At 41.3% G+C, this 12,703-nt stretch overlaps 1 protein-coding gene across 2 annotated transcripts in view; it reads right to left on the bottom strand.

Annotated features, from left to right (window-relative positions):
• Positions 1–12,703, bottom strand: part of DAAM2 (dishevelled associated activator of morphogenesis 2) — a 204,899-nt gene that overhangs the window by 36,643 nt on the left and 155,553 nt on the right. For both annotated transcript variants that reach the window (XM_059467440.1, XM_059467439.1), the window contains 4 exons: positions 12,509–12,693; positions 11,328–11,645; positions 4,426–4,533; positions 1,718–1,750 (listed from right to left, as the gene is read on the bottom strand). In XM_059467440.1, the coding sequence (XP_059323423.1) occupies positions 1,718–1,750; positions 4,426–4,533; positions 11,328–11,645; positions 12,509–12,693 (644 nt within the window). The remainder of the gene's footprint in view (positions 1–1,717; positions 1,751–4,425; positions 4,534–11,327; positions 11,646–12,508; positions 12,694–12,703) is intronic.

The following is a 12,703-nucleotide window of genomic DNA, read 5'->3' on the forward strand; positions in this document are numbered from 1 at the left end:
GATTTCAAAGTTTTCTCAGTTTGTGGGGAGGAAGACAGGGGAATATGGAGATGGGGAGCTGTTGAAAGGAAGAAAGCTACTTGCTGGTCTGTGCTCTTGGTTTAAAAGCTTCACTGTTCCTCACTAGCTAATATTTGCAAAAAAAGACACCTGGATAGTGACAAGCATCCATCCTAAGGGAAAAAATGTTTCAGTCTTTGGCTATGTATGTGAGGCAGGGGTTCAGCCAGCTTTCTTTAAAGCCATCCAGCAGGAATTGATATAATAGGGTCTATGCCATTTCCAATTCCCCAGCTCACAGGGCTGAACACAGATGAATAACTTGAACTATTCAGACATGGCCCACTCCCTGGTCATAAGGGCTAGATTCAGCTAAAAATATATCCTCTTCAACTCATATTGAGGAGAGAGGTATTTATAGCTACTTGGAGTCATGTGTAAGCAAAAGCAGATGAAGCCTCAGGTTTTACCAAAGCCAGATTCCAAGCTTAATTCAAGGAAAACAGATTGCATGTGGACTATCCATATTTTCTCAGACACAGAAAAAGAGGAGCAAAGGGGCAGTGGCAACTAGCTTTTGTGAGAGAGCCCAAGCCCTGAACACAAGAACACTTGGAGCTGGTGTCAACCTGACAGCCAAGATGACTAAGTTTTATGCCATCATCCATTACTGACGTCTCATCTGTGATAACACTATGTTATGTGCTTCAAAGAATATTTCAGATTTGATATTTTAGTTGCAAATTCAAAATGCAACTAAAATTTCAGTGCTGAAACAACTATACATGTGGAATGTGCTCATCACACGGGTGCCTTGCTTCAAATACAATTTGATTTTGGTTAGCTGAGGACTCGTACCATGGCAGCACCCTAGCTTCTAGCAATTATCAATACTTCAGAGAATTATGTCTACCACATTGACTTGTTCTGATATGCTGCCACGTTAGCCTCCCCCATGTGGCAAAAGCTGTGACCAGACTTCCCAAATACCTGAGCACTCATGGTGAGAACTAATTTCTTCTGAAACCACCAGAGATCATATGATCATATCTGATCAATCCTTTCCTGATAGCATCACTCTTACCAAAATTATTGCCAAGAATTTTGCTTGAGAGATAGCCAGTTTAAAGACATGTGCATAACCTAATATCTCTATCTAAACACCATTTTAATCTTTTGGTGAATTTTCTGAGGGTTTCAGCTGTCCATTTGGAACACTTCTGCCCCTCAGATGGCACAAATCCTTCTGCCAAAGTGCCCAGTTCTATGCAAAGAAATATTTCCTTTATCACAAAGTCTGTGGCTAGCAAGTGCATCTGAAGACTTCAGTACTGAACAAAGCAGACAGAACAGAAATAGAAACAGGGGGAGAAAAGGCTCCCTGAGAGACTCTTTTGTTCTCCTCTCAAGAGAGTATTACTTTGGTTAAGGAAGAGTTGACACTGACATTCTTCTTTGTCCCTTTTTCCTCAGGATCATAAAAAAAGGGACTACAGACACCAGCAGTGAGATATAAGCAAGTGAAAGAACAAGAACTACCTCCTATCACAGAGATAATATAGCCAAAAGAATGATCTGTACCACCTTTCCCATTAAGAAAGCAGAGTGCAAGGGCATGTGAAAGAGCAGCACGAGCTGTGACCCCACAATGGCATGGTCCAGGACTTCACCTTCACACACATGGCAAGAGGACCAGGAAGCAGACAATGATACTCACCTGCTTACAGGAGGAGGGGTTAGTTAGCAGGTCCTATGCAGGCAGCAGTCGCAAATAACGAAGAAGGAAACATGCCAAAAATTAGCAAAGAGAAAGGTACCAAGTTTAACAAGGCAGCTGAATTTAGACACACACTATTTTCTAAGAGCATATAATGCTTAGCAAGTAATACTGGCCCAGATGGTTCAAAGGTATTTCAGCATCTCTTGGCATATTTTAAATCAGCAGATGTCACAGAACTAAGAGCCCTAGGTCTTTTATGAAAATAATAAATTTGGTCTCCAAAGCATAAATCTTTTAGGTCTTTAAATATTAACTAGGATAATGCTTAAATACCTTTACAAATCCAGTCCAGAGCCTTACTGAAAGAACTGCCAAGGTTATAACTTGAGGGTCAGTTCTCCTCTCCTGATGCACAGGCACAGTTTGTGAGTATTAACAAGCATAACAAGCAACAACTTGTTTCAATGGCACGTTATACCCTTTAACAACTTGTAGCCAAGCATTTTGAAAGCACTCAGTAACCACCAAAGAAGCGGTACAGCACTTCTGGAAGACAGACTCAAACTATTTCATGACTTACTCATTCCTCCAGGAAAACATCAGCTATACTGAATCAAAAGGTCAATATTACACAGTAAAATTAGAGCAAGGTCAAAAGACAAGTGTAAGAATACTTGGTCCAGCATTCTGTACAGTGGACAGTTTTGCTTTCCCTCACAGCCACCAAAAAGGACACACTGGGCTTGAGAGAGGAGAAGAGACTCTCTGTCATTAACAAAATTGAAAACAGAAAAATTGTTTAATGTAAATGAAACTGGAAAAAACATGAAGGTCATGTTAGTAACAGCAAAGAAAGAAAAGTCTTTATCTCTACCCATTCAACATTTCAGATGCAAAAGAGCAGGGCTTTGCATTGACATTTTTCTTTACAGACATTTGGATGAAGTTTAAAAGTCACAAACCCAGAGAAAACACATACTTGGTCAGAGTGGAACATTTCCGAAAGTAAAAGAGGAAAAAAGACTAAATGTGAACTGAAAAAATTCTCATAAATTTTTAATTCAAAAGCAATTTTGGTTGCTTGATCTTTAAAAAAAAAAAGAAAATCGATGAGGACTTGTTGATTGGAATCGAGTTCACATTGAAGCAAGTATGGATGAAACAGGAAGAAGTATCATGTAAAGTAACAACAAAATATTTAAGGAGAAAAAAACCCCAACAAAATAATGTAAAAACCTCAACAAAAGCTGTAAGGGCAACAAGATGTCTAACTGCACAAAAATACAAGAAGCTTACATAAGTGTTACTCTAGTGTCTGGAGCCACTGTCATGAAGTGTGTTTAATGAGGATGGAAGAGTACAGCTCGGAGACCCACGGAGGCAGGGGTAAGGGTCAGGTTAGTTTATGGCTGAAGAGCTCAGGCTGCCTTCCAGTGATTGGTAACGTAGTCATAAATATTATGATTCTAACTGAGACCAGGACAGCTTTGGCTTTGGTTTTTGGGGACAAAAGGAAGCAAGGCTTTGCAAGGTCATTCCTAATGAGGAAGCTGCAAGGTTTGCACCTGAAACATTGGAACAGAAGCTCTTGGGACAGGGTCTAAATCCAATCTTTTAACAGCACTGAAGTTTTGTGTGCCTTTCTTCCCTTCTGGGAACTAAGTTCTTCTTTCAAGGAATGTGATTTACAGAAAGAGAGAGGGACCCACTGAAACAGCATCAGCTACTTTCAGAAACAGAATGAGAAATGAAATCTCATCATGCAACAGTTAACATCACATTCTTCATAGCTTATCCATGTGGCTGTGAGCTCATAAATAAGAAGAGTTATTCGTTATGTTTATTGGATTAGAAAGAAAATAAAAGAGAGAAAGGAGAAGATGGAAATTCCAAACACAAGGGGTTGGATTGTTAATTTTAAGGTACTGAGTCAGTTAATGAAGTAGCTATCATGACTGTAAGGAATAATCATAAAGGTTGTTTATGACAGTTGGGTCTGTGTCTTCTCCTAAAACTTCAGAGTAATGATCCAGTTCTGCAGCATATAAAACACTGAAAATAGTCCAAAAGCAAAGGAAAGCTGGGGGAGTTCAAGGAGTGAAAGTACAATCCATCTGCTGCTAAATCTCATTCAGTGGAGATAGACAGATTGAAAGTGACTTGCTTTCCAAGAAAAAGAGGAGGGAAAAAAGACATTCTAATAAATGGCCAATTTTAAAGTATGCTGTTTGTTCTATAATCTGTAATTCAGACCATTTCTGTCACCTAACCACTTCAGGCAGCTGGCTGTTTAAGAAAAAACAGACAAAATGAAAGACAGCTAATACAGTCACCCCGCTCAGCACTCAGGGAAGTACAGCCCTTTTTCTCTGGATGAATGGGAGAAACAGGAAGTTTGACATGCAAATATAAATGTAAAGCTCCACAGCTTCTAGAAGTCAGTGGCCAGTGACATTAACTAGAGCATTACCTGTTGGTAGGTGCTGAAAGCTGCCCATGAGTATGAAGTATATCCATACCAGAAGTTTAGACCCTGCCCCGTGTGGCCATCCCAACTTCTTCTGCTCTTCAGATTTTCTGAACAGTGGCAGAGCATCAAGTGATGCAGCCTGACTGCAGGTGGCCAAGGGCTCAGACCACTGTTGTGTATTCATTTCTCCTCCAGAAATTCAAGACAGAAAAGTTATGGAAGAGTTCATTCCTACCTGGTGCCTCTGATATGCAGAGAACATCTTTTCAAAATCTTCTAGATCCAGCACCTTGAATGCCTTTAAATCATCAATCTCATTCCAGATTGTGCCATGGATCCTCTCCTAAAAGGAAAGAACATATTTTAACTAGATAGCAAAAGTGTTTAGCTTGGACATCCAATCCCATTTGGATAAATAATTTTCTTTTCTTCTTACTGGTCACACTGCTATCTACTGCTGCTGTCATTTTAGAGGACACACTTTGTTTCAAGAGTCAGAGGAGAAAAAATAGTGTTTCATTTTGGGTTTTTGGTTTGGTTTTTTTGTTTGTTTGGGTTTTGTTTGTTTTAAAATACTATTTTGTAGTTTTCATCATAGCAAGCCTCTAATGAAAAGGCACATAGGCACATTCCAAGACTAGCAGACCACATCTCAAGCATTATCTGTGATCCCACAGCATATTTCCTTTCAAGAGTGGCCATCTGTCTAACACAACGATTGTGGTCATGCTGAAAGGAGTGTTACCATCAGGAGGAAAAAGCTTAGGAAAAGCACTGATGCATGACAAACCCCAGACACATCTTCTCTGTTGCAAGTTTTTCCAGGATCTTTTGTAAAGCCTGAAGGGTGTGTGGCTTTCATTATGTCTGCCTGTGAAAGTAGTTTAAATTATTATTTTATTTTACTTTTAAGCCTTTGAGTCTTTGAAGTCTAATTGTTTCCTATTACATGAACTGCCTTGTCTACATGAGGTCTTTGTCAAGCCAGATAGACACAAACTATACCCAGATCCCTGAAACAGCATCATTCCCAGTAACTGGAAATGTTCACAACCCTCATGATGATACATTATCCTGAATGCCAGGAATCCTAGCTGTTTGGCAGATAATTAGCATGGAGGGAGACAGGCACAGACTTCTACTCCTACTTGCTGCCCATCAAACCCAGAACAAACAGGCTCCTCTAGTACACAAATTAGCTCACTGGCAATCATCCTATACTAAGTGAAGGTCTTGGGTGTCCTGCTGACATTCTCAGGACAGATATCTTTTCTGGCAGAGGACACAAAGATCAAACTACCTTCTCCTTCCTACTTACTCTTACAGTGCATTTGTGTGGGACAAGCTTTGGGTGCTCGTCACACCACTGACACCACTGTTCTTAGTTCATTTAGTTTACTACATGTATATTTATTGCACTTTATTAACTGCAAAAATAATGAAAATGCTGATTAAAAGAAATAAGAAATGGACAAAAAGACTTGTAAAAAAAAGACCTAAGCAAATCTCAGGAGATAAAGAGCCACTGAACAGTGATGCAGAGAAAGCCAGGGACCACAAGCAATAGCAATGAAACCCTCACACACAGGTTCCAGCTCTGAAGAATCTGACTTGTACCTACACAGCAAAATGTGTTAGCACTTCATTATCAGAACTAATTAGGAACAGGCTCTACTTCCCATTCAGAGTCATCAAAAGGAATGAGGGAAATGTGCTAAGCCACAAAGCTCAAGGAGCAAGGGAAAAAAACTGAGGAGGATAAAATGAGGGGGAAATAAAAGTGTGAAGTGTTCTGGAGGAAATTCCTGGCAGGGCAGACACTGTGGAGGAAAACCAACACCCTTTCTCCAGAGGCAGCCTGTGAGTGCCGGAGGGTAAGGAGGGGCGTCTGCAGTGCTGTTCACAGCGAGGGCATATCCTAGGTGGGAGCAGCACCCATCCCTGAGCAGGCTCACCACTATCACTGTATCACCCCTTGCAATCAGCGTGGCTCTTCTTTCCACAGCAGGAAGAACATGTGACTGTAACACGGCAAACAAGTCTGAGAGGCCTGTCTCAGCCAAAGCAATAGGAGACAAAATTAATTTTCTTTTTATCCTAGCCCTGAACTCCACTGCCAATCTTAGCCAGAAGCATCCAGGCAGAGTGATCATTCTCATTCAATTTCCAGGTTGGCTTTGTAAACCATGAATTATAAATCCTGAGGGATGTATTTGAACAGCAGAGCAGTTCTCTGAGAGCCTCACTGTTTCAGACTGTCCAATCAAGCACTGAAATGGTTGACAGGAGTCCTCAGAGTCATCACGGGGATAGAGCCCTGGGGATGCCAAAAAGCTGTATGCTGTGTTTGGCAGAGGCTGGATGTGACTCAAGACAGCTCCTCATGAGTCTTGCCCATCTACCTGTCCAGCTGCAAAAATCTCATGGGAGTGAGGTTTCCTCATTAATGGCAAGAACAGTGAAAAAGTCCTACAGAACAGTCTAGTCTGAATGAACTGCAAAGGTGCCAAAACAGGAAGTTCTGGGACTCAGAAAAGGACTGCAGAGAGTAGTTCTCCCCCTGCTTTCCCAGGAAAACAACTCAATGAAAAGAATTCCAACTTCAATTCAGATTCATTTTAAGAGCCTGGTTGAATCTGGTTCTGTACAGGATGGTTTGTATGCTACTTGTAGCAGAAAGACAAATTCCAAAGCAGCACCCATTACAATGGTGTGCACAAACAGAACTTTGACCAAAGCAATCCAATTTTAGGGCTAATGCAGTCAAAGAAAAATCAAGGCAGGCAGAAGTATAAACAATTTAACACTTTGCAATGGGCCTGTCCCCTCTATTTGTACTATAAGCTCTATCTTTGAAAATTTTCATGTTGCTGCCAGATAACTTCCTGGACTGAACTCTTCATACACAGTTTACACAGTTATGGATTAACTGGCTGATAGTTTCTTGTCATCAGCCAGAGAAGACAGAGTATTTTAAGAGAAACAGACTTGCATAATGGGGTTGCTGTGATAAATGATTCCCTCAGCACCATAAAAATATTTATGGTCTCTAAATAACAATTTAAAAATAAATCCTTTATTCCTTCTCTTTTTTTTTTTTTCCTTCTCTGCCCCTAGAAAGAAAAAAAAAAAAAAGAAACTAAAAAAAAAAAGAGCAATCATTTTATCTGTAATGTTTTTCTCTCCATCATCATTTATTTGTTTATTCATTCATTTATTCATTCTACAAGTCTTCCAGGATCCGTGGTTCCTGTGCTTTGGAAGATTTTGGCCCACTTAGAGAAGCAAATCCTGTGAACTGTACTTCCCAGCATCCTCTAATGGAATGGTCACACATACCAGGTCAGGAAACATCTTATTATGAGAAAAAGTATTGACAAAGCATTTGCTCCATCAAGCTGAGTTTTTGGTATGTTGCATTTAACAATTCACTCGCTGTAGCAGTTGCATGATTCCACCTTTATAGTGAATTCCAGTTTGCTGAGAGACCTAACGACACTAGAAAATAGCAGAGTTTCATGGCACTGCAAATCATACCAAGCTGTCCTCTGCTACACCTGATAGATAAATAATGATATTCTGGAAGGCATCAAAGTCCATCCTGCCTCAGTAACTTCACAGCATGAGTGAGAACCTATAGTACCTCTGTTTGACCTGCAGGTTCAGAGAAACCACAGAAACGATGAGTGCTCTGTGGAACAGGCAATCCTGCTTATTAGTAGGTTAATATTTGTAGAATACTAGCCAGAAAAGTGGAAGCAACTTAAAGTTTTAATTAAGAATTCCATTATGAATCTGAAAAGTGATATGAACACAGCACATTTTCTAAGTTTTTATCTTACTATTAGATCATTACTTTAGTGTGAGAAAAATCCACTTCAAGCAAAAGCTGTATTTTTTTGCCTGTTTTTTAATCAAGACAGCTATTTTATTACATTGTAGGCCTAGGCACCACCACAGCTATTATGGGTAGCTTCACAATGAAATTTTGGAAAACTCTTTCCATTAACTTTGAATCTCTAGCAGCAGTCCATCATTTTATGCCATAAACCTCAGTCTGCTTTTAGGAAAAAAAGTTCCAGAAATCAGAATCATTGATAACATTATAGAAACATTTTTTTAAAAATAAGTGTCAAAATGAACATTTTCTGTTTATGTGACTGACTGTTTTGGAAATTTGGGTTTGGTGGTTTTGATTTGTTTTTATGTGTGTGTGTTTTGGGCTTTTTAAAAAACTCCTATATGGCATGTAGATCAAATACCTGTCTTATGAAACTATTTCAGTCAGGTCTATTTAGGGCTGGCTAAAGAAAGCCTCTCTGACATCACTGATGAGAGTCATTACCAGGACACTTGATGGGAAGCTGCTTCTTCAGACATGAGATAAAAAGCAGAGCAGTTGAAGGCTGACTTAATTTATTCTGAGAGCTTCAAATCAATGCTTATATTTATCAAATAGGTAACTATTAGTCCACACTTCCAATTTTCTTGAAACCAGTCCATTGCTTGGATTAACCATAAATGTTTGGTCTCTGATTGACCTTTGGTGTTGTGTAAAACTCAAGAGTGAGAGAGCATTGCTGCCCAGAAACAAAGAACGGAATCCTTCCAGGATATTACAGTGGTTATATTGCAATATCTTTTTCTTAAAAAACAGAGATCTTTGGCACCAGCACTACTGTAGTGCTGTATGAATGGAACTCACAAACAATGCCACAGTGCTGTATGAATGGAGCTGTGGTGTGGAAGGGCTTCATCAGAACTCAGACCATGCAGGCATCCAAATGTCTTTGCCACTGGTCATTAGCTTACATCAAAACTAGCACAAAGTCCTTAATTCTCAATGGAAATTAGTGGGCTGTTGGAGTGTCCTTGTTAGAAGCATAGATCCCTCCCAGTCAAACTTTTTCTTGTGGTGCCCGTGGGAACTGTGGACAATCTGTTATTGTCAACTGCTAAGAGCCTGACTGCATTTGATATTTCTCCCAATACCCAGCAGCTCAGTTCTTTTCTTCCAAAGACAAAGTCAGCATCGGAAAAAAAAGGTGTCACATGAACTGCCCTGGAGAACAGCCTTGATTCCACTACTGAGAAAGTATACTGCAGACAAATCCCTCTCAGCCAGCCTTGCCCACACTCCTGTTGGCCTCTGTTGGCTTTCCCTCACTACCTCGAGGCAGGCTGCAGGGACAGAGAGGAGTTTGCTCGCTTGTGGGCTGCCTCAGTCACCTTCACACTTACCTGAACAATCTCCTGACAGAGATTCTGTACTAATTGCTTAAAGAGAGGTGATCTAAACAGTATGCAGAGATAACTAAGATATGAATATTTGAATACCTACTTGCATCCCTAACTTTATGAAAAGCTGTTTCCAATGCTGTGTTCCCTCACCTTGCAGTGTTTCATGTATTGTTCCTCAAAATGTTTTTGTGAAGAAAAATTGTATTCTTGTGAACTGGAAGGTAAACCCTACCACAAACCACAAAAATACTGTGCACACTTCCAAGCCTCAGTTTCCCAGGCTCAAAAACTCACAATGTGCTGCTCCCAGACAGTGTGATTGTTTTGAGTCCTCACTCATTCCAGTCTGGCTACTCTGACAGCTCAGTTCAGGAGAACACCACAGAAGTGCAGCAAAGGTAACAAAAGGCAAGACAAAGCTCATCCAACCTACTCATGACTTTGTGCTCGCAAGATTCATATCCATGTGAATAGAAAGATACCAAAGCAGGAAATCTAGGATAAATGAGGAAGATGACCAAAACATATCAGCTTCTCCCCAGCAGTCAGTGAAATTAAATAATTCCATAACACAGTGCAACCCAAGTAACAGCATGAGACACCTGCATTGACACCACAACCTCTGCCCTTTTGCAGACACCATACCAGGTTCAAAACACTAACACTGGCAGACACTCCAAAATGAAGGCCCCACCCTCTTATGCCCCTTTTCCCAAATATTTTGCCATCCTCAAAATAGTGTCTTTTAGCCATCTCACCACCCAGGTCTTCAATTTTATTAGCACAGCTGCCTTCACTCTTATCCAGAGGGCAGGGTAAGCCTACAGTTACTGTACACTAAACAGAAACACCTGTGACTCTCTCTTTTTCATATAAATTCATATATATACATGTATTAGTTATTATTTCTTTTCTTCGGAGCACTAAGTTCCATGTTCTGCAAAGGAAAATAAATCCTCGTCCTTACATTCTCTCCCACACCCCCCATGTGGCCTTGACAGACAAGCACAGACGGTGCAGCAAATATTTCACTTCACTTTATTTTAAAGAAAAGGGGAGAGGGGGAGAGAGAATTCTTGTGGCATTCCAGAGGTCCCTGGACACTCATTCCAAATGCTGGAGTTGGGCCCTGGGTGAGTTTCAGTCTAAAAGAGAACCTGGGTTTCTAGGCAGAAATCCAAACTCAACACAGACTTTTTTTTTTTCCTAAATCAGTTAAAAAAATTAAGACCTAAAGAGAAGAGGAGGGAAAAGAATAAGGGAAAAAGAGAGAGAAGGATGAGAGAGAAGTGAAGGAGAAGGAGACACAACCAAGGCAGAAGAAAAATGAGTGCAACAGGAAGAATCCAAGTCCTCTGGGGTTTGTTGTTTTGTTTTTGCCAATCTGGAGTTTTATCACCTACAGACAGAGTTATAACCATTCAAGGAGAGAGGCAGCTTCCCTCATGGCCATGAGCAAACAGTGAGGAGAATCAGGACACCTTTCTCTCCTTGGTGATGGCTCCTGCCAGAGTAGAGGTGGCTGGATGTTTTTCCAGATGGCTCTCACCATGTTTTGCCCACACTGCCTCTGGTCACCCTTTTCCCTGGTGTACAAGTGAGGGCAGCTCTGGCCCACCAGTCCTGGAGATGTCCAGCTCTCACTTAGGTATTCAGCCCCACTACAGCTTTGCTGGACCAGACTATTTGCATGGCCACACCTATGCAGCTCAGTCTATCACAGGGGATGTGCTGCATGATGGAGAACTGGGGAGACTCCCTAAATACAACTAATGACACCTACTGACCACAGCCCACAGAAGGCCACTTGTTTCTATGCCACTTTGCATTTCATGGCATTAATCAACACTGGGGTATACTCAGAAAGTAAATCAGTTGAGTAATGCAGTTTCTTACCTCACTCAGCTTAGCCCAGTTGAAGGATTTCAGTGGATGTGAAGGCTGTGGGATAGATTTCTTCTTCAGACTGGGGCCACTGGTGCTGAAGGTGGTTGTGGAAGGGGGTGGCACCCCCATGCTGAAGAAAGGTGGTGCTCCTGGTGGAGGAGGCGGTCCTCCTGGTGGAGGTGGTGGAGCAGGAGGTGGGGGACAGCTGGAGAAAGGCAGAGGAGGTGGCAGTGGTGGCAAATTCTCAGACATATGAGAAGAGGACAAAGCTAATGGGCCACCTGGAGGAGGGGGTGGTGGGGGTGGGAAGGAAATGCTGCCCCCTTGCTGGAAAATAAAAAACACAGAGAAAAAGAAAGCAAACAGTTTAAAAGGCACAGTAACTCCATGCTGCCAGCTGATGTGATTTTATTATGACTCTCAAAACATTTGATGTTTTCTTTAAAGCCTCCTGCACTCAAAGCCATGCAATAAAGGGAGGAATCTCAGCTTTCATTTAAGAGAAAGTTTCAAGCCCATGGAGCTGTGGAGAAGAGCTTGAAAAAGGAACCATAAATGGCTCAGAAAAACAAAAAGCTAGTAAAAGAAGCCAAAATGTATTATTTTCTCCTTATGTATGAAAAAAGAGAAAAGTTCAATCTCATGAACTTTTGAACTCCTGGGTTTAAAAGCTAAGGGTTTGAAACACTGAATACCTGTCATTAGGCCTCAGTAATGCGAAGTGGGAGAGGGGAGGAGGGAATGAATCTGCTTTCTGCAGTGTCTAACTTCTCACGGCTGAGTTCTGGTGGCTCAGACAACTGCTGGGATAGAAAGAACACCAAACAGGAGGGAGCATCTGCAAATGCCACTTTTCCTGAGATAGTTCAGATGCTCTTGCAGCATGACAGGAATCCTGTTTCTTCTATACTTTTGTATCAGGGAGATTTCTCTCTATTCCACTAAATAATAACCAGGGCCACCCTACTCAGACGTGAAAATTATGGCTGGAAGAGCACACACGTGCCTCAGCAGCTCCTGCAAGGAAGGTGACTGAGGCTCAGGGATTTTGGTCTCAGCTAAAAGCTGAGCAGCTTCTAAGTATTCTCTGTTATGACCACAGATGTGCTTCATGCATAACAATGCTTTTTTTCATCATTCACTAGTTAGCAGCCTTTAAACAAGGATGGGGAAGACTCCCAGTCTCATACCGAGAACTCATTAAGCTGAGCCACCAGATCATTCATCTGGTCTCGGGTCTGGCGCAGCTCCAAGGATTCCTTCTGCAGCTTGTCCTTCATTTTGTTCAGGGTCTTCATCATTTCATCCTTCTCCTGGGTTTTTGTTTCACATTCCCTCTCCTTCTTCTCTAGCCGGCTCATCAGCTCTGCATGGTCTAGGGGAAA

Source organism: Ammospiza nelsoni, chromosome 3, assembly GCF_027579445.1.
Source record: "Ammospiza nelsoni isolate bAmmNel1 chromosome 3, bAmmNel1.pri, whole genome shotgun sequence".
Taxonomy (NCBI): Eukaryota; Metazoa; Chordata; class Aves; order Passeriformes; family Passerellidae; genus Ammospiza; species Ammospiza nelsoni.